This window comes from Malania oleifera, chromosome 3 (assembly GCF_029873635.1).
Source record: "Malania oleifera isolate guangnan ecotype guangnan chromosome 3, ASM2987363v1, whole genome shotgun sequence".
NCBI lineage: Eukaryota > Viridiplantae > Streptophyta > Magnoliopsida > Santalales > Ximeniaceae > Malania > Malania oleifera.
In genome coordinates, this window is record NC_080419.1 from 15,077,225 (window position 1) to 15,098,307 (window position 21,083).

At 34.0% G+C, this 21,083-nt stretch overlaps 1 protein-coding gene across 4 annotated transcripts in view; it reads right to left on the reverse strand.

Moving 5' to 3' along the window:
* Positions 1 to 939: 939 nt before the first annotated feature.
* The window catches only part of LOC131150209 (organelle RRM domain-containing protein 1, chloroplastic), a 32,809-nt gene continuing 12,665 nt past the window's right edge, over positions 940 to 21,083 (reverse strand). For 2 of the 4 annotated variants that reach the window (XR_009135493.1, XM_058100806.1), the window contains one exon: positions 940 to 1,258. Coding sequence is in view for 2 of the 4 variants with exons in the window: in XM_058100806.1 (XP_057956789.1) it covers positions 1,187 to 1,258 (72 nt within the window). In the remaining 2 variants the exon portion in view is untranslated. Of the gene's footprint in view, positions 1,259 to 8,410; positions 8,479 to 19,871; positions 20,028 to 21,083 lie in introns of those variants that run through there. The other 2 variants (XM_058100807.1, XR_009135492.1) reach the window with 2 other exon arrangements.

Here is a 21,083-nt window from a genome sequence, read left to right on the forward strand (position 1 = left end):
GATTGGACGACTATAATCATTCTACAAGGGAGTGTACAAAGAAAGTGCGAGCAAAACTACAAAGCAAACATACAAGAAAATATTATAGGCCCAATCAAAATAGAAGGACTTTTAGGCATGAGTTTAATAAAAACAAGACTAGTTCTAGTGTGTGAAAATGTGGATAAGCTAGTGCATAAATGTACATCAGTTGTTAACTTGTATATTAGAAATTATATATAAATTAAATAGTTAATATAAAAGATATTATATTTTCATTGTTTATTATGTTTTTTATCTTCTTCTTCTTCTTCTTATTATTATTATTATTATTATTATTATTATTATTATTATTATTAGTAAATGTAAGAATAAAAATATAATTGTTAATTTGTTACTATTTTATGTGTTCCATCCATCACACATTTTTTTATTAGTTAATGTTAACATGAATTCTATTCTTAAGTGTTGAATAGTGTGAAAATAGTTTTGAGCATTGATGTCTATGAAATAGACTTATAAAATGATAGAAAGAAGAGCTTTATGAAAACTTTCTAATAATTAAGTTTATAAAAAATCAAATAAAGATATAGAAGGCGTCCTTTAAATATAAAGGACTCTGTCAAGAGTTGTTTACCTATTAGCGAGGTCAACTACAAAAGATAGTGACCTTTATCTAGGGGGTCATTGAGGTGTAATTCATGCTTTTAAATAAGAACATGTGTTGACCCTACAAGGTTTAAAATCTTATTTTGATGATAACAAATCAGATGAACTTAACATATTTGATTAGGTGATGATATTTCAGGACTCAAGTATGTGAATACAAGGTCAAATGCTCACAAGGATCATTAAAAGCTTATACTCCAACGAAAGATGATCAAATGAAGCTTAAAGTATATTAAGACATGAATTCAAAGAGATCCAAAGATAGCTCAAGCAACATCAACATGAGTAATGTAACAACCCGAAAATCTATACCATTTTTTTATAATAAAATTACTCTGATACTCTTGTATTATAACATCTCAGACCCCAAGTGAGCACTGAGGAATCCCTGATCATGTACATACCTATGCAGCGGAATACATAAACTGTACATCCACATTTATAATACCAGAATTCAGTAAATCTACCCAAGCCATACATACATATATACACATAACCCCAGTATCATTTACTCAAAAATACCATCTCTTGTATACACTTACCCTACAAAAAGGGTAGTGTAATCATCCTCTTTATCTGCGAGCCCGATCTGCTCGCCTAACTGGATCACCTGAAAATATTAAATCACTGGGGTGAGACAACGCTCAGTAAGAGAAAATATGATATTACTAGTGTGTGACAAAAAAACTACATAAATACTATACTGATAAGTAATTGAAACAGTGAAAGCTGATAAAATAATATACAGTACATTTCATATCTATTATAATTTAAAATACATTTGTAATATCTGAGTTTTCTATTTATTCATACTTCTAGCAGTGTAATATCTCTGCTGATATTCTGTAAATTTGTATATATATATACGTAACTGTGAAAAATATCCTGAAAAACTGTACGTCATGATTTAACCCCTCATGATAGGGTTGTGCGGGTCCGTAGGCGGGACTTAATTCTGGTTGGCCTATTAGGTAAGTCAACTATAACTCTACCATTCTCAACTTGGCCAATCTGCAACCTCTTCTAGGCACAATACTGGTATCCACCTCGTCAAACCGGCCACCTCTTCTAGGGAGCCTGCAATCCCTCTAGGCATGGTTGACGGAAACCTTCTACATACTATCTAAGATGTGTGGTTGCACTCTGATCTATAATAGCAACGGTATTGTGCTCTGCTAATAATTGATATGATTCATCAGGATCTAATATTGTGTATACTATATGTATTATCTTACTATTTCACCATGATTTCAAAATAACCATAGCACTATAAATTTGATCTGAAATACTGTAATATTTGACTCAAATAACTGTAATATTTGACTGAATCATCTGTAATATCTGAGTGTTATGGTTTTGGAAAATCATGGAATTCTGTAAATACTGTAAAATATTTGTTTGTAAAATGTATCTGTCTGTTTAATATCTGATAAAACATATTTTTGTGCAAAAATACTATAACTCATGATAGTCTGAAAACTGTATAATGATATTTTTTGCTAATATACTATAAAATATGATATTTGAAAGCTGTATAAATATTGAATTGATTTGTTACGAGCTCATGCCACACAACTAAATAAATAAATTTCCATGCTCTGAAATCTGTATTTTTTGATAGGCTAATAATTTGTGAATTGAATAATAATCTAGTAAAACATATAATTTACTGATAACCATACTAAAATTCCGAGCATAGCATATTTTCCTTACCTAACTGATTGGGAGGCTTGCCTCCAACTCTATTCTCATGCCCTCGGCATACTATCCTCAAAATCTTGAAAACATAACACCCTAATTTTACTCCACAAAACTCCAGTATATTCTCATATAATACAAAATCTGGACTCAAATAAGCCCACTAATACTAAAAATATCTAAATAATCTACTTGCCCTAATTTTGAGATGGTGCCCAAGTTGTTCCAATCAACAATCTGTTTTAGCAGACTTGTAAAGAAACTTCACAGGATCGACGTGGCGACTTCTGATTGTCGAACCGAGGAGTAACAGGGCGAGAAATCTAGAGAGAAGGGAAGAGAAATCAAGTAGGAGAGAGAAAAAGCTGAGAGAAAATGAATTTTCTCGCTGAACCGTCATTTGTTGTTATTTATAGACCTTTGGCCACATGGCCTCGTAGACAAGCCACGTCATCTCGTTGACGAGTCCAAGAAGTGAGATCATCGATGAACTCATTACCCTTGTCGACGAACTTCAGGCCCTGAAATCACCCATCTCGATATTTTTTCATCGACGAGACATATATCCTTGTCGACGTGCCCAAGTAGGCTATTTGTCGACGAACGTTTCGCGTTCATCGACGAGGCCTTGCCGAGTCCCCTTTTAAATTTCCTTCTCCATTTTCTTTTATTATTTAATTGCTATAAATTTTCCGAGTCTCTACATTCTCCATTCCTTATAAAAATTTCAACCTCGAAATTTGCTATTTATATTAAACACCATTCATTAAGGAAAATAGGCTACTTATTATATTAATTATTCTCACTTATGACAGAGGAATACCGTGGTAACAAAAGTAGTTCTGGGAGATTACAAATATACTCAAAAAAGAAAAGTTCTACCAGAACCCAAAACATTGCCTACCCTATACTCTAAAATACAACTATATATTCATCACTCTGTACTGAATAATATAAAACTGTCATTATCTGAACAATACTAACTACTACTGTATCCCACTAAACAGGTGTGGGTATTTTTGTCTGATTTCCTCCTCAAGCTCCCACGAAACTTCCTCTATGGCATGATTCCTCCACAAGACTTTTACTAACTAAATTTTCTTGGTACGCAATTCCTGTTCTTTCTTATCTAAGATCTGTACAAGTGTTTCCTCATATGCCAGTGAATCTCTAAACTCTATCTTTGCATAACTGATTACGTGGAAAGGGTTTGAAACGTATTTCCTCAACATGGAAACATGAAATACGTTGTGAATTCTAGATAGAGCTGGTGGTAGAGCTAGCCTATAGGCAACTGACCCCACTCTCTCAAGTATCTCAAATGGGCTAATGTACTTAGAGCTCAACTTACCATTTTCCCCAAATGTCATAACTCCTCTCAATGGAGCTACCTTCAGAAACACCCGATCTCCCACGTCAAATTCTAACTCCCAGCGACAAGTATCTACGTAACTTTTTTGCCGACTCTGAGCTGCACTGATTCTGTCTTTAATTAGTCAAACTTCATCGTACGCCTGCTGAACCAATTCTGGTCCCAAAACTCGTCTCTCACCCACTTCATCCCAGTATAATAGAGAACGATACCTCCTACCATATAAAGTATTGTAAGGTGTCATCCCGATGTTGGCATGATAACTATTATTATAGGCAAACTCAACCAGCGGCAAATACTTGGCCCAGCTACCCCTAAAATCCAACACACATGCATGCAACATATCCTCAAGTATCTAGATCGTCCTCTCTGTCTGCCCATTAGTCTGAGGATGAAAAGTTGTGCTGAATGCTAAGTGTGACCCCATAGCCTCCTGAAAACTCTTCCAAAATCGTGACGTAAATCGGGGGTCATGGTTTGAGACTATGGATACTGACACACCATGTGAGCAAATTATCTCCTGAATATACAACTCTGCTACCCTGTCCATAAAATAGTTGACTTTGATAGGGATGAAGTGAGCGGTCTTCATTAGTCGATCTATGACTACCTAAATAACGTTTTGTCCCTCTCACGCTAGCAGTAGCCCTGTTACAAAGTCCATGGAGACGTGATCCCATCTCTACTCAGGGGTGTAGAGTGACTGCAACTGCCTTGTGGGTCTTTGGTGCTCAGCCTTTATCTACTGGCACATCAAGCACTGCTTTACGAATTCAACAATCTCCTTCTTCATGCCGCTCCACCAGAAGGATTCCTGTAAATCCCGGTACATTTTAGTACTACCTAGATGCACAGGGTATAAGGATCTGTGAGCCTCCTCCAAGATAACTCTCCTGATTCGAGTATCTACAGGAACGCATAATCTGGAACAAAACCGCAAGGCTTCGTCATCTGATATACTGAACTCTTTCTCCTACCCGTTTTGCACTTTCTCTATCAACTCTGCTAGTTTTGGATTAGTTCTCTTGGCAACTTTAATCCTTTCTTGCAATGTAGGTCGTAACACCAGGTTGGCAATAAATGCCAGGTGATCACCCTCTATCAACTCCACGCCTAACCTCTCCAAATCCATTTGGATAGGGAACTGAATCTCCACCGCTGATACCGCTGCTCCTATTGTTGTCCTACTCAGTGCATTAGCCACCACATTTGCTTTGTCTGGGTGATAGTTGATAGTATAATCATAATCCTTGATAAACTCCAACCATCTTCTCTGCCGCATATTCAAATCTTTCTGGGTGAAGAAATACTTTAAACTTTTATGATCAGTGAAAATCTCACATTTCCCACCATAAAGATAGTGCCTCCAAATCTTCAGAGCATACACAATTGTTGCTAACTCTAGGTCGTGCACTGCATAATTCTTTTTATACTCTTTAAGCTATCTAGATGCGTAGGCGATGACTCTTCCATGCTGCATTAACACACATCCGAGTCCCTTCAAAGATGCATCACTGTATATCACAAATTTATCCTCCCTTGATGGAATAGACAGTACCAATGCAGAGACCAACCGCCGCTTTAACTTCTGGAAGCTTTACTCACAATTATCGGTCCATTCAAACCTCACATTTTTCCTCGTGAGTCATGTTAGCGGACCTGACAATCTGGAAAAACCATCCACAAAGCGTCGGTAATAGCCTGCCAGACCCAAAAAACTTTTAACCTCCTGGACATTTCCTGGTTTTACCCAACTCACCATTGCCTCTATCTTACTTGGGTCAACTGATATACCGTCCCCGGAGATCACATACTCGAGGAAAGTAACTTGCCTCAACTAGAATTCACATTTCTTTAACTTCGTGTAAGACTTCTTTTCCCTTAATACCTGCAATACCAGCCTCAAATGATGCTCGTGCTCCTCAAAACTCCTCGAATAGACTAGTATATCATTTATAAAAATCACAACGAACTGGTTTAGGTATTGATGGAACACCTGATTCATTAAATCTATAAATACTACTGGGGCATTAGTCAACCCGAACGACATTACCAGGAACTCTTCGTGCTCGTATCTGATTCGGAATGCTGTCTTTGATACGTCCTTTGCCTTGACTTTCACTTGGTGATAACTTGATCGAAGGTCAATTTTAGAGTAGACCTGAGTTCCTTGGAGCTGATCAAATAAGTCATCAATCTTGGGAAGAGGATATTTATTCTTAACTGTCAATTTGTTTATTTCCTTATAATCTATACACATTCTCATGGTCGTGCTCCCCAAGGCGACACGTTAGGTCTGATAAACCTTTTATCCAACAATTCTTGCAACTGATTTGTCAATTTTTTCAGTTTAGCTGGAGCCATTTTGTAAAGCGCTTAAGATATTGGTGCCGACTTTGATAATAGATCCACAGTAAATTCGATCTCTCGATTTGGTGGCAAGTTAAGTAATTCTTTTGGAAAAACATCTGAAATTCTCTGACCATAGGAATATCAGCCTGTTTCAGTTCTTCTTTCTGTAATTCTTTTATGTAAGCTATATATCTCTGACATCTACCCTGAATCAGTCTCTTCGTCTGAATAGCTGACGTTAACTGTGGCGAGACAACCTTGCATGAACCCACAAATCTGTATTCTTGCTCGCATGAGGGTCTGAAAATCACTTTGTTTCTGATGACAATCTATGCCGGCGTGATTAGTTGTCAGCCAATCCATACCCAATATTACATCAAATCCCTGTATATCTAGTATTACAAGATCAGCTGGTAGCACTTTCCCCTGAATGAGTACTGAAAAATTTCTAAGTACCTTCTTACACCTCACAATAGATCCAATCGGCGTGAATACCAACAACTCAACATCTAACAACTGTGCTCCTAACCTAGCTACTTTAACATACCCCGATGATACAAAGGAATGTGTGACACCTGTGTCAAACAAGACAACAACTTTATATGACAAAACAGTAAGTATACTAGTGACAATGTCTCCAGTAGTCTCAGCATCTCCCGACGTCAATGCATAGACTCTCGCCAGTGCAAAGTTCCTCTACTGGCCTCCACGGAGCGCCTACCATCGTCCACCCCAATGCGATCTTGGGAGCTGGTGCATAGATTGGTGGTCCCCAACATGATCGAGCCATATGACCAGGTTTCCCACATCGGTAATAGACTTTCTCACACAACCGACACTTGCCCAGACGTCTCTGACCACACCTAGGACAGGTGAGATAAATTTGCCCTTCTTGATATCCACTGTGTCCTATCGTCTGCCTCTGACCCCCACCAGATCTGCCTCCTTCCCATGGACTCTAGCTAGAACTCGTCTGAAAACTTGGAGGCGTGGGCCTCTTCCTCTAGCTCAATCCTCCTACATCTGCCTGCACACTCTCCTCTGCTACAGTGGTTCTATCAACCAACTTAGATAAATCCTGCATCTTTAATACTGCCTCCTGCCTGTATATATCTCGTCTCAAATTTCTTTCAAACATCCTAACCTTTTTAGCTTCATCTGGGACAATATAAGGGCAGAAACACGACTACTCAATAAATTTCGTCGCGTACTGCTAGACTGTCATCGTTCCTTGGGATAGGCTAAAAAATTCTTGTACTTTAGCCTCTCTGACCGTGGCAGGATAGTATCTGTCAAAGAATATGTCTCTAAATTGGGCCTAGGTCATCAACACTGGAATAGGTCTCTGCTCCTTCAGTAATTTCGTGGCAGTCCAGCATCTCTCGACCTCTCTTGCCAACTTATACGTGGCATAGAGGACTCTCTGCTCGTTAGTGCAGTGCAACACCGTCAACACTTTCTCTATTTCCTACATCCAGTTCTCAGCAACTACAGGATCAGCTACTCTTGAAAATGCTGGAGGGTTCATCTTCATGAACTTCTCTATCGTGCATCCCTAAGCTGTAGATGGACCTCCCTCCTCCCTGGAGCTCCGAACAATCTTAGTCATGACCTGCTGAGCTACGCTACGTAAGACAACATCTGAGTCCCTGCCTCCTACACTAGAAGGCTCTGCTCCATCGTCGCCACTAGCATGAGCGCTACTACCTCCTGGATTCATCCTACAATAATATCAAATTATCCTAAAGATCCAAACCTTATAATATTATTCTATCTAAAATACCCCACACTTCCTATCACTAATTTAAGGTCTAATCCTACCATATGGAAATAGAAATTGACGATAGTTTACTATGATTTTCCTGAAATCGTCACCCTAGGAAAATCACGGAAACCACCCCGAAATTCTACCTCCAGACCGCAAAATAGAACCCTAAATTCTCATCCTAATTCCCCAACATCAACTCACTGATATCCTGTTCCACTCTTCTCAAAATTCCATTCCTATATTTTGATATTGTTTTCCGCTGTATTCTAGAGCTTGTAGAACCTAACAACCTAGGCTCTGATACCAAACTATAACGACCCGAAAATCTATACCATTTTTTTTATAATAATAATTAAAATTACTCTGATACCCTTGTATTATAACATCTCAGACCCCAAGTAAGCACTGAGGAATCCCTGATCATGTACATACCTACGCAGCGGAACATATAAATTGTACATCCACATTTACAATACCGGAATTCAGTAAATCTACCCAAGCCATACATATATATATATACACATCACCCCAGTATCATCTACTCAAAAATATCATCTCCTATAGACACTTACCCTACAAAAAGGGTAGTGTAATCACCCTCTTTATCCGCGAGTCTGATCCGCTCGCCTAACTGGATCACCTGAAAATATTAAATCACTAGAGTGAGACAACACTTATTAAGAAAAAATATGCTATTACTAGTGTGTGGCAAAATAGCTACATAAATACTATACTGATAAGTAACTGAAATAGTGAAAGCTAATAAAACAATATACAATACATTTCATATTTGTTTTTTATTTAAAATACATCTGTCATATCTGAGTTTTCTACCTATTCATACGATATTCTGTAAATATGTATATATATACATAACTGTGAAAAATACCTTAGAAAACTGTACGTCATGATTTAACCCCTCATGATAGGATTGTGTGGCTCGTAGGCGAGACTTAACTCTGGTTGGCCTACTAGGTAAGTTAACTGTAACTCTACCATCTTCAGCTCGGCTAATCTGCAACCTCTCTTCTAGGTATGGTACTGGTATCCACCTCGTCAAATCGGCCACCTCAACCCACACTTCTAAGGAGGCTGCAATCCCTTTAGGCACGATTGACGAAAACCTTCCACACACTATCTAAGATGTGTGGTTGCACTCTGATCTATAATAGCAACGGTACCGTGCTCTGCTGATAATCGATATAATTCATCAGGGTCTAATACTGTATATACTATATGTATTATTTTACCATTTCACCATGATTCCAAAATAACCATAGCACTATAAATTTGATCTGAAATACTGTAATATTTGACTTAAATAACTGTAATATCTGAGTGTTATGGTTTTGGAAAATCATGGAATTCTGTAAATACTGTAAAATTTCTGTCTAAAAAATATATTTTTCTGATTAGTATCTACCTGTAAAATGTAGCTGTCTGTATAATATCTAATAAAACATATTTGTGTATAAAAATACTGTAAATCATGATAGTCTGAAAACTGTATAATGATATTTTCTACTAATATACTGTAAAACATGATATTTGAAAGCTGTATAAATACTATACTGATCTGTTACGAGCTCACACCACACAACTAAATAAATAAATTTCCATGCACTGAAATCTATATTTTCTGATGTACTAATAATTTGTAAACTAAATAATAATGTGGTAAAACATATAATTTACTGATAACCATACTAAAATTCCTAATATAGTATATTTCCCTTACCTAACTGTCTGGGAGGCTTGCCTCCAACTCCACTCTCACGCCCTCGGCGTACTATCCTCAAAATCCTAAAAACATAACACCCTAATTTTACTCCACAAAACTCCAATATATTCTCATATAATACAAAATCTAGACTCAAATAAACCTGTTAATACTAAAAATACCTAAATAATCTACTTACCTAAATTTTGGGATGACGCCCAAGTTGCTCCAATTAACAATCTGTTCCAGCAAACTTGTAGAGAAACTTCACAAGATCAACGTGGCGGCTTCTGATCGTCGAACCCAGGAGTAACGAGGCGAGAAATTTAGAGAGAAAGGAAGAGAAACTGAGCAGGAGAGAGAAAAAGCTGAGAGAATGAATTTTCTCGCTGAACCATCGTTTTCTACTATATATAGATCTTTGGTCACGTGACCTCATTGATGAGTCCAAGAAGTGAGATCGTTGACGAACTCATTACCCTCGTCGACGAACTTCAGACCTTAAAATCACTCCTCTCGGTATCTTTTCGTCGACAAGACACATATCCTTGTCGATGTGCCCAAGTAGGCTATTTGTCGACGAACAAAACGTTCGTCGACGAGACCTTGCTGAGTCCTTTTTTAAATTCCTTTTCTCCCTTTTCTTTTATTATTTAATTGCTATAAATTTTTCGGGTCTCTACAAGTAAAGTGTGTGGAAATCTAAAGTTGACTCAAGCTCAAGTCAAAAGGAACACAAAACAATATACCATGGAAGACTTGAAGATTAGAGTTTTTAGGCTAAAAGATCAATGATGTAAGTACTTCATATTAAAATATCTTATGGAAATATATTGAAGCTCTTTAGGGATTAATTATGGACTTAGAGACTTTATTTCAAATCCCAAAAAATATTTTATAAGTAATCAAAGTAAGAGAGCAAAAAGAACTTTTGAAAACTAAACTGAAAAATAAGAAAATGGATTGCCCAGACGACTGAAGTTTCACTTCAGAAGACTGAAGAGTAAGTTTAGTTTGCTAAAGATTTTCCTGTTGAAATTCTGAAGAGGCAGTGCCCCCTCAGAAGGCTGAACTGGTTAGCCCAGTCGACTGATCCTATTTCTAGTTCAAATTTTTTGTGTTTTAAGGTATTTCAAAAGATTGAACCCGACACTTTAGTCTACTGAACTCTGTTAACGATTAATTTCTTTTTAAATGTTTTAAATGTCAAATAAAGGTTTCTTATGCCTCAAAATTTATGAAAACTTGGAAAATACTCCAAGTAATCTTGGGCAACACGAAATTACTTTTGAAAGCCTATAAATACATGGTTTTAGCAAATTAAACTTATCAAGAAATTCAAAATTTGTTCATAAGCTGAAAGTCTTGCTGCTCTCACTTGCTCAACTTCTTACAATACTAATTTGTTGAAAATCTAAAGTGTTGAAACATCCTACACTGAGTTCTATTGCCGATTCTCATCTAATAGAAGAAAATTGGTGAATTCATTCTTGAGCTTCAATCTATTTCAATTTGATATTTGAATATTGAAGTATATAGTGCTTTAAATTAAACTAATCTACTCTTGTGAGAGTGTTATTGTATACAGGGATTATTTCTTGTTTCCTTGTAGTGAATTGACTCCAAGTTGTTGGATTGTTGTGCCGAGTGTGGGGTATCGCTTGGAAAGGCGTAACTTTAGCCTATTGAAGGAGTGACTAAGCGTGGGGTATCACTTGTAATGGTTTGCTCCACCCGGAAATGAGTGTTCTAGTGGAATCCTTGGGTGGTATTGGCCTAAGGCGAGGATGTAAGCTGAGGATAAACCGAACCTCGTAAAAATCTTAGTCTCGCTCTTACTCTATTTTTTACATTCAGTATATATATATGTATATATTGTGTGGTGTGTATGAGTGCAGGTTGCTAAAAAGAAACAAAATCCAAGATTAATAAGAAGACTCTTAAACTGAAGAAAATACGTTTTTATTAAACTTTTGTAGAAACCCATAAAGGAGTACGTTGTTTAATCGTTTGTGAAAATCTTAGTTAAGAGAGTGCAAACAATTTTCATTCAATACAGAGCTTGAAACAATTATATACATGGAGGCTAAGATGTGAAAATTATACAAATTTGGAGAATAAAAGAATCAACTTCTTCTAAACCATCCGGACCAAGAAAGTTTGGGTAACTAGATAAAAAACCTTGTTCACAAACTAAGGACTCCATAGATTTTAGGTATTCCCTTTTAGAAATTAAGAAAACTACTTAATCCAATTTAATACAAAGATATTGAACTAGTTGAAATAGAAAATCTCAAAAAAGAGTTTAAGAGCTTATTGACGACTATAACATTGAAACAAAACAAAAATGACATTGTTGACCAAAATCGTAGAATGATTCGTACAAGGCTTAAACTTAGAAAATATTAAGATTTGAAAAGCAATATGAATTTTGGGAATTCATATGAAATCAAAAGAAAGAAAATCTGAAGCAAATTGAACTTATTGCATGAGTATTTTGATTAAGAAAAGATATTTGAGCAAAATGAGAGGTATTTAAGCAAAATGAGAGATATTTGAGAATGAGAGATACTCGAGTAATATGAGAACAATTTGAGCAAAATTGTAGTACAATGCACAAATGATTATAATATGTTCCATACATATATGATATGCTGATATGCTACATACTTATATGCTAAATGCTGATATTTTGACATGCATATGTGGTGAGATACTAATGATATGATAATATGAACTAAATACTGAACTATGACTAATGCTAAAATGCTGACTTGTATGATATCTTGATATTACCAAAGACATGATAATGACTTGACTTATATTGATGATTTATGACTCACTATACATTACAAATTTGAGCATGAAATTAATAAGTATGATTATGAAGCATGAATCTTGATATGATAATGATATATGAGTATGAAATTAATTCTTGACCATATCAATTTACATGCTAAATGATGGATCACATTATATATCTCTTGCATAATTGACTAATGGATAAACATTTTGAAATATATGCTGGCTTATGGACCTTTGTATTGCAATCTAAATGTGAAATTTGTTTTGATCCTTAATATCTCTGCATAATATTTATTTCGATTTATCTTCTTGTTGATACAAAAAGGGAGAGAGATTTGAGTTGAAAACTTGATATCCATAAGCAACGCATGATATGATATTGATATGATTCTTGATATTGGTATCCATGAGTACTTACATGAAATAAATTAATATTGAAAGCATGACATGATAAATTTGAAAGCACAATTGGTATCTTCATGAATACATAGTTTACAATTCACAAATGAAAGTCTAATTTATTAAATATAAGATACATGTCATTCAGGAGGAGTTAGTCTTGTAAATAATGATATCATGATTTATGGAATCATTGAAAATTACGATATATAATCTATTGTATTTTTTATGCTACTTTGAGACTCTTTGTTAATCTTATTATGCATGATAAATGCAAAGTTTCTGTTTTGAACCTTCACTAGATCTATACTTTTGCTTATGGTTGCTCATTGCCTTAGTGTTTATACATTTTTCTTGATATCTTACTCTTTGATTGATGTCAAAAGGGGGAGAAATTTTAGGCAAAAATTGAACATGATACCTAAGCATGTATATTGGCTCCACTATGAAAGTATTTGATCTTGAATGATGTGATTTTTATATATGAGCATGATATTGAAACTAATATTGAAACTGGTCTTGATATTGCAAATATTGTGAAATTGATGCTTATTGTAAAGGAGAATCTTTTTAAAGCTTACTCAATTTTTTTCCTCCTTATTTGTTATCATAAAAAAAGGGGAGATTGTTGGTCTTACAAGACTCCAAATCTTATTTTGATGATAACAAATCAGATGAATTTAACATATTTGGTTAAATGATGATATTTTAGGACTCAAGTATGTGAATATAAGGTCAAATGCTCACAGAAATCATTGAAAGCTTATACTCCAAAGAAATATGATCAAATGAAGCTTAAAGTATTTTAAGGCATGAATTCAAAGAGATCCAAATATAGATAAAGCAACATCAACATGAGTAAAGTGTGTGGAAATCTAAAGTTGATTCAAGCTCAAGTCAAAAGGAACACAAAGCATATACCATGTAAGACTTGAAGATGAGAGTTCTAAGGCTTTAAGATCAATGATGTAAGTATTCCATATTAAAATATCTTATGAAAATATGTTGAAACTCTTTAGGGGTTAATTATGGACTTAAGATACTTTATTTCAAACCCTGGAAAATGTTTTATAAGTAATCGAAGCAAGAGAGCAAAAAGAACTTTTGAAAACTAAATTGAAAAAAAATAAGAAAATGGACTGCCTAGACGACTGAAGTTTCACTTCATCACAAGACTGAAGAATAAGTTCAGTCTGCTTAAGAATTTCTTGTTGAAATTTTGAAGAGACAGTACACCCTCAAAAGACTGAATTGGTCAGTCGAGCCTAGTCGACTGACCCTGTTTCTATTTCAAATTTTCTGTGTTTTACGGTATTTTAGAAGACTGAACCCGACACTTCAGTCTATTGAACACTGTTAACGACTATTTTTTTTTAAATATTTTAAATTTCAAATAAAGGTTTCTTGTACCCCAAAATTTATGAAAACTTGAGAAATACTCCAAGTAATCTTGGGTAACACAAAATTACTTTTGAAAGCCTATAAATACATGATTTTAGCAAATTAAACTTACCAAGAAATTCAAAATCTGTTTATAAGCTAAAAGTCTTACTACTCTCTCTTGCTCAACTTCTTGCAATACTGATTTGTTGAAAATCTGAAGTGTTGAAACATCCTACACTGAGTTCTATTGTTGATTCTCATCTAGATAAAATTGGTGAATTCATTATTGAGCTTCAATATATTTCAATTTGATATTTGAATATTAAAGCATATAGTGCTTTAAATTGTACTAATATGCTCTTGTAAGAGTGTTATTGTACACAGGGATTGTTTCTTGTTTCCTTGTAGTGAATTGACGGTCCAGATTGTTGGATCGTTGTGCCGAGCGTGGTGTATCGCTTGGAGAGGCACTACCCTAGCCTATTGAAGGAGTGACTAAGCGTGGGGTATTGCTTGGAGGCGTAGCTCTAACCTATTAAAGGAGTGACTGAGTGTGGGGTATCGCTTGTAACGGTTTGCTCCACCCGGAAATGAGTGTTCTAGTGGAATCCTTGGGTGGTATTGGCCTAAGGCGAGGACGTAGGCTGAAGATAAGCCGAACCTTGTAAAAATCTTGGTCTCGCTCTTACTCTACTCTTTGACATTCAGTATATATATATATATGTATTGTGTGGTATGTATGAGTGCAGGTTGCTGAAAAAAAAAACAAAATCCAAGATTAATAAAAAGACTCTTAAACTTAAGAAAGTACGTTTTGATTAAACTTTTGCGAAAACCTACAAGGGAGTACGTTGTTTTATCGTTTGCGAAAATCTTAGTTAAGAGAGTGCAAACAATTTTCATTCAATACAGGGCATGAAACAATCATATACACAAGACTACAAACAAAAGCTGAAAATTTCCAAAGAGCTGAATACCATATCTTAATTGGGTATTTTGTGGTTGATTTCTTTAGCTGTTTAATTGGTTGTTTGATTGTTTAAGTATAACTTGTGTTGTGTTGAAATGTTGGTTTGTGGATTGAATAATTAACTAAATTTTTGCTGTGTGTTTGATAAATCAACAAGAGGTCAAAGAATTCATAAAAAGAATTAAAATTTTTAATAACCCAATTCATCCCCCTCTTAGGACAACTCCTTACCTTTCAACATGATCTCCCAATGTCTCAAATATGAAAGAAACAACTCTCAATTCCTATTGACTATAAATGAGAACCAAACTAAAAATTTCACAAATTCCCAAGCTCTATACAACATGAATACTTCTATTTTAAAATCTTTATATTATGTACGCTGAAATCATTCATTCCTTATATTAGAACTTGAACGAAGGGATTCATCTAATATTGTGTGCAAACATCATTTTTTTGTTTAGACAACTTATAATCACCTAAACTTGTCTACAAATAGAACATAAATTCAATTTGAAGCTTAGTCTAATTTTTTAAAATTATTTTTTAGGCTTTAGTTGCCTATTTTGTTTGTGTTCCTCAAGATTAAGCGATGATTAAAATTAATGTGAAGGCATCTGACCTTAAGAAAATTCAAAACCATATTATTTGTTTTGTTTTTTTTTTTGTTGCATGTTCTAAATAATAATAATAATAATATATTAATAAATAGAGACGAGATAGAAATTTTACGCAGTTCGGATATACCTACTCCATGGGCAAATGGAATAAAAAATTTCACTATCTCGGGTAAAATTACAAGATGATTTGGAACTGACCTTGTACAAAATATTGGAATCGACATTCTACAAGATATCTCTCTTCTCTTTATCTTTCATCTTCTTTCTATATGCCTACTTACTTCAAGCATGCAAATATGTGTTCCAAATAAGAAGGGGAGAGTGTCCTTATATAGGGCAATAAGGATAGCTAAACATTTATTGGGATGAAAAACGAAGGAGTGGAAGATGGGGTGACATTCATATTTTTCATAACACTCCCCCTTGGATGTCACTCATATATTAACTTATTCTGCTAAAATCTTTAAAATGTTTCATTCCGATGAGATGAACCAATTTCTTAATTAGCAGTTTTCCGTAAAGAATTACATATCTAGTTTGAGATTTAGCATTGTGAGGATCAGATAGATATTCAGCATATCCTACTAATTGAGGTTTGGAATCAAATGAGTAGAATAGACCCAAATCAGATATACCTCTCAAATAGTGTAAAATGTACTTAATTCCATTCCAGTGTCACCGAGTAGGAGTAGAACTATATATAACTAGTAGATTTACAGCAAATGCAATGTCAAGTCTTATACAATTGGCCAAATACATCAAAAAGCCCTTAAATATGGTACTTCAGGACCAAGTAATTCTTCTCTCTCATCATGAGGTCGAAATGGTTCCTTCTTAGCATCAAGTGATCGCACCATCATTGGAGATCCCAAATGATGAACTTTGCCCATATATATAATTGCCTTAATATCTTTTCGATACATTTAGATTGATGAACAAGAATTCCGTCATTTACATGTTCAATTTGTAGGTCAAGACAATATTTTGTCTTTCCTAAATCTTTCATCTCAAATTCCACCATTAAATAATCAGCAGCTTTAGTGAGCTCTTTAGGAGGCTCAACTAAATTCAAATCATCAACATAAACAACAATTATAACAAATCTAGATTATGATATTTTAATAAAAACACAGACAAATTGGATCATTTATAAATCCTTCTTTCACAAGGTACTCACTTAATCGATTGTACCATATGCATCCAAATTGTTTTAATCCATATAAAGAATGCTGGAGTTTAATTGCATATAAATTTATGGATTTTACTTCAGCAAATTTAAATCCTTAAGAGATTTTCATATAAATTTCATTATCCAATGATCCATATAGGTATGTTATTACTATGTCCATAAGACGCATGCTCAGTTGTTTAACAACTGCTAACCCAATTAATAATCTGAAAGTGATTTCATCCATTATAGGAGAATGTGTCTCCTCATAATCAATTCCGCGTTTCTGTGAGAAATCTTGTGCCACAAGTCTTACTTTAGATTGAGTAATTTCATTATTTTCATTTTATTTGCGCACAAATACCCATTTGTATCCAACAAGTTGGACATCTTCTGGTGTCTGGACTATAGGTCCAAAACTTCTCTTTTCAGCCAGTTACTTTTATATCAACATTCATTAATAGATTTAAGTTCAGGATCTTCATTATTTCTAGTAATGTCAGTAGCTACTGCATATGCAAATGTGTTCTTAACAACTTTATTTCTATCTCACATTTCTCCTATGTAATGAATTGAGATTTCATTATTATTTTCAGGTACCTGTCCATTTTCAATGGATGTCTCTTCAAGAGGTTTATCTTCAGAAGGTTGTATAATAGGGATTTCATTTTTCAGGAGAAACAAGTTTGTGAATGTCGAATGGATTATCCACCTCTATAACCTCTTCTAGAGTGTTTACATATTTCAATTTTCTCATTGTGGGAGTTTTATCTTTTGCATCAACAGGTTTTCCACGCTTAACTTGTGATTTAGGTTCATTAGCCGACTATTGTCTTTCAGGGACATCAATATGTGTTGGAATATTTGCAATAGGTATATAAGATTTTAATATGGCCATGATATCTGCAAAAGAATCTAGTAATTGATTTGCAACCCCTTGTAAATGTATAATCTTCTAAACTTCAAGTTCACTTTGATTTGTACGAGAATCTAAATGAGATAAACTCGTGACATTCCATGTGATTTCATGTTGTGCTTCAAGCACTGATTTTGCTCCCTCTAATGTAGAGAATATTATTTCATCAAAATGACAATCTTGAAACCGTGCTTTAAATAAGTCACCTTTTAAATGTTCAAGATATCTAATAATAGACGAGGAATCAAAACCTATATAAATACCAAGGTTACGTTGAGAACCCATTTTAGTTCTTTGAGGATGGGCAATAAGAACATATATTACACAACCAAAAGTTATTAAATAAGAAATATCAAGTTGTTGCCTAGAAACTAATTGTATAGGTGAAAAATTATTGTAAACAATTGAATTTATACGAACTAAACATGCAACATGAAGAATTGCATGTCTCCAAACAGATAAAGGCAATTTGGTTCTCATAAGCATAGGTCTAGCAATGAGTTGAAGTTTTTTAATAAAAAATTCAACTAAATTATTTTGTGTATGGATATGAGCAACGTGATATTTAACATCTATTCCAAGTGACATACAATAGTTATAAAAAATTTGGGATGTAAATTCTTCAACATTATCCAAACCAATTGATTTAATTGGATGATCGAAAAAATGAGCTCATAATCTAATCAGTTGAGAAAGAAGTCTAAAAAATGCAATATTATGAGTAGAAAGTAGAGACACATGTGATCATATAGTAGATACATCAATTAAGACCATGAAATATCTAAATGGTCCAGATGGTGGATGTATTGGTCCGCATATACACCATGAATTCTCTATAAGAAATTGGGAGATTCAAGACTTACTTTTGAAATAAATGGTTTGACAATTAATTTCCCTTGAGAGCAAACAGTACACATGAAATCACTTGATAAAAGAATCTTTTGGTTCTTTAGTGGATGACTGTGAATTCTCAATGTTTCTTCGCATCATTACATCTCCAATATATTCAAGACGATCATGCCAAAGTGCAAATAACTTGTAAATAACTTTATGTCATTGCAATTTTGGTCCAGAAGATAAAGTTGACAATTTCTCTAAAATGTGTTTCTTCCTAGAAACAATAAAAATTCATTATAAAATTTATCATAGCAATAATAAATATAATAGTTTATTTATTTAAATCCAAATTTGGCTTACTTTATATTTTAAAATATTACATCATTATTTTCGTTTTAGTTTAAAAGAAAATCAACAACATCAAGATAAATAGAGTTGGATGGTCTAGCATCAAGGTCTATTAAAATAATATTATTAGCAAAATTTGTTTCTATTTCTTTACTATTTTTTTTTTAATAGAGGCTTGGTATAAATCTACTAAGTGTCTAGGTGTACTACAGGTACATGACCAATGGCAGTTTCCTGCACATTTGTAGCATTTATTTTCATGATGTCTGAGTCATTAATCCTAATCATTCCGCTTCTAGGGGTCATCCCTCTTATGGGGGATTGTAACCTCATGTCAATGGCAGTGATTATTTCGATCACGGCCATAACCATACATTCGGCCTTGTCCTCAACCACGAGATGTATTTATGTTCACTTCAAGAAATGAGATTGAACCAGTCGGACAAGTTTGGTGATTTTTCATCAAAAGCTCATTATTTTACTCAGTCACAAGAAAACATGATATAAGTTTAGAAAATTTACAAAATTTCATCTCCCTATATTGCTGTCGCAAGAGCACATTAGTAGGATGGAAAGTAATAAAAGTTTTTTTTTTTTTTTTTTTTTTAAAGCATCTCTTCATCAGTATTATTTTCACCACATAATTTTAGCTTTGAGCTAATCTTATACGGAGCTGAGTTATATTCACAGACTATTTTAAAATCTCGCAACCTCAAGTGCAACCATTCATATAGAATATTTGGTAAAAATCAGTCTTTTGGTGGTCAAATCTATACTTTAAATTTTTCCATAAGATAAGTGAGTCTTTATAGTGAGATATTCAATCTTTAATTTTTCATTTAAATGATGACGGAAAAAGAAGATAGCTTTTGTGCAATCTTGCAGGGATGCAGTATTTCCATCTTAAATAGTGTTTTCCAAGTTTATTACATTTAGATGGATAACAACATTAAGAATCCATGATAAATAATTGTTACCTTTGATACCAATGGGAACAAAGTCAACTTTGCTTAAGTTCGACATCTGAATAAATTAACAATAATAAGACAATTTAGAAAATAAAATGTAAAAATTGAAATAAAACTGAGATAATAATATAATATTATTTCCACCATTCCTGGGGACTTAAATATGTTTCTTTAGGAATATTATATTATTTTTCTCAATTTGTACTTTTCATGAGAATGATCCCAATTTACAATATTAAATTGGGTAATAATTTACCACATCTTCCAAAGGTTAGATATACTACCTCATCTGGAAGATAAACGTTTCACCTTTTCAAAATGTCGAATTTAACATCTATTCGATAGGTTAAAAATATACCATCTTCAGGAGCTTAATATTTATCATCTCTTATGAAGATTAGATATATAACTTCTTCAGGAGATTTATCTCTTTGGGAGATTAAATATATAGACGAGAGATTTAAATGTATAACCTCTTTAGGATGACTATCTTACCATCTCTTTTGGAGATTGATATTCTTTAAACTTTAAAAGACATATTCTCTTCTGGAGAATATTATACTCTTGTGGAATAAAAGTTACAAGAAATAAATTAAATAGAATTTAAAGAAATATCTCAGATAGTTAAAGTCTCTTGCTAATTACGTGTTATAAAAGATGTAGGAAAATAAATAGAAAAAATAAATAGAGACGAGACAGAAATTTTACGTGATTCATATATACCTACTCCACGGGTAGATGAGATAAAAAATTTCACTATTTCGAATGGAATTACAAGATGATTTGGAACCAGTCTTTTACAAAATATCAAAATTGGCCTTCTACAAGATATCTCTCTTCTCTTTATCTCTCATCTTCTTTCTATATGTCTACTTACTTCAAGCATGCAAATGTGTATACAAACATGCAAATATGTGTGTTCCAAATGAGAAGGGAAGGGTGCCCTTATATAGAGCTATAAGGATAGCTAAGCATTTATTGGGGTGAAAAACGAAAGGGTAGAAGATAAGGTGACATTCCTATTTTTCATAACATAATAATATTAATAGTAAAGGAGTATGACCAAAATGATGTATTTTTAACACCAATTTTAAATAACAAAAATAAAGAA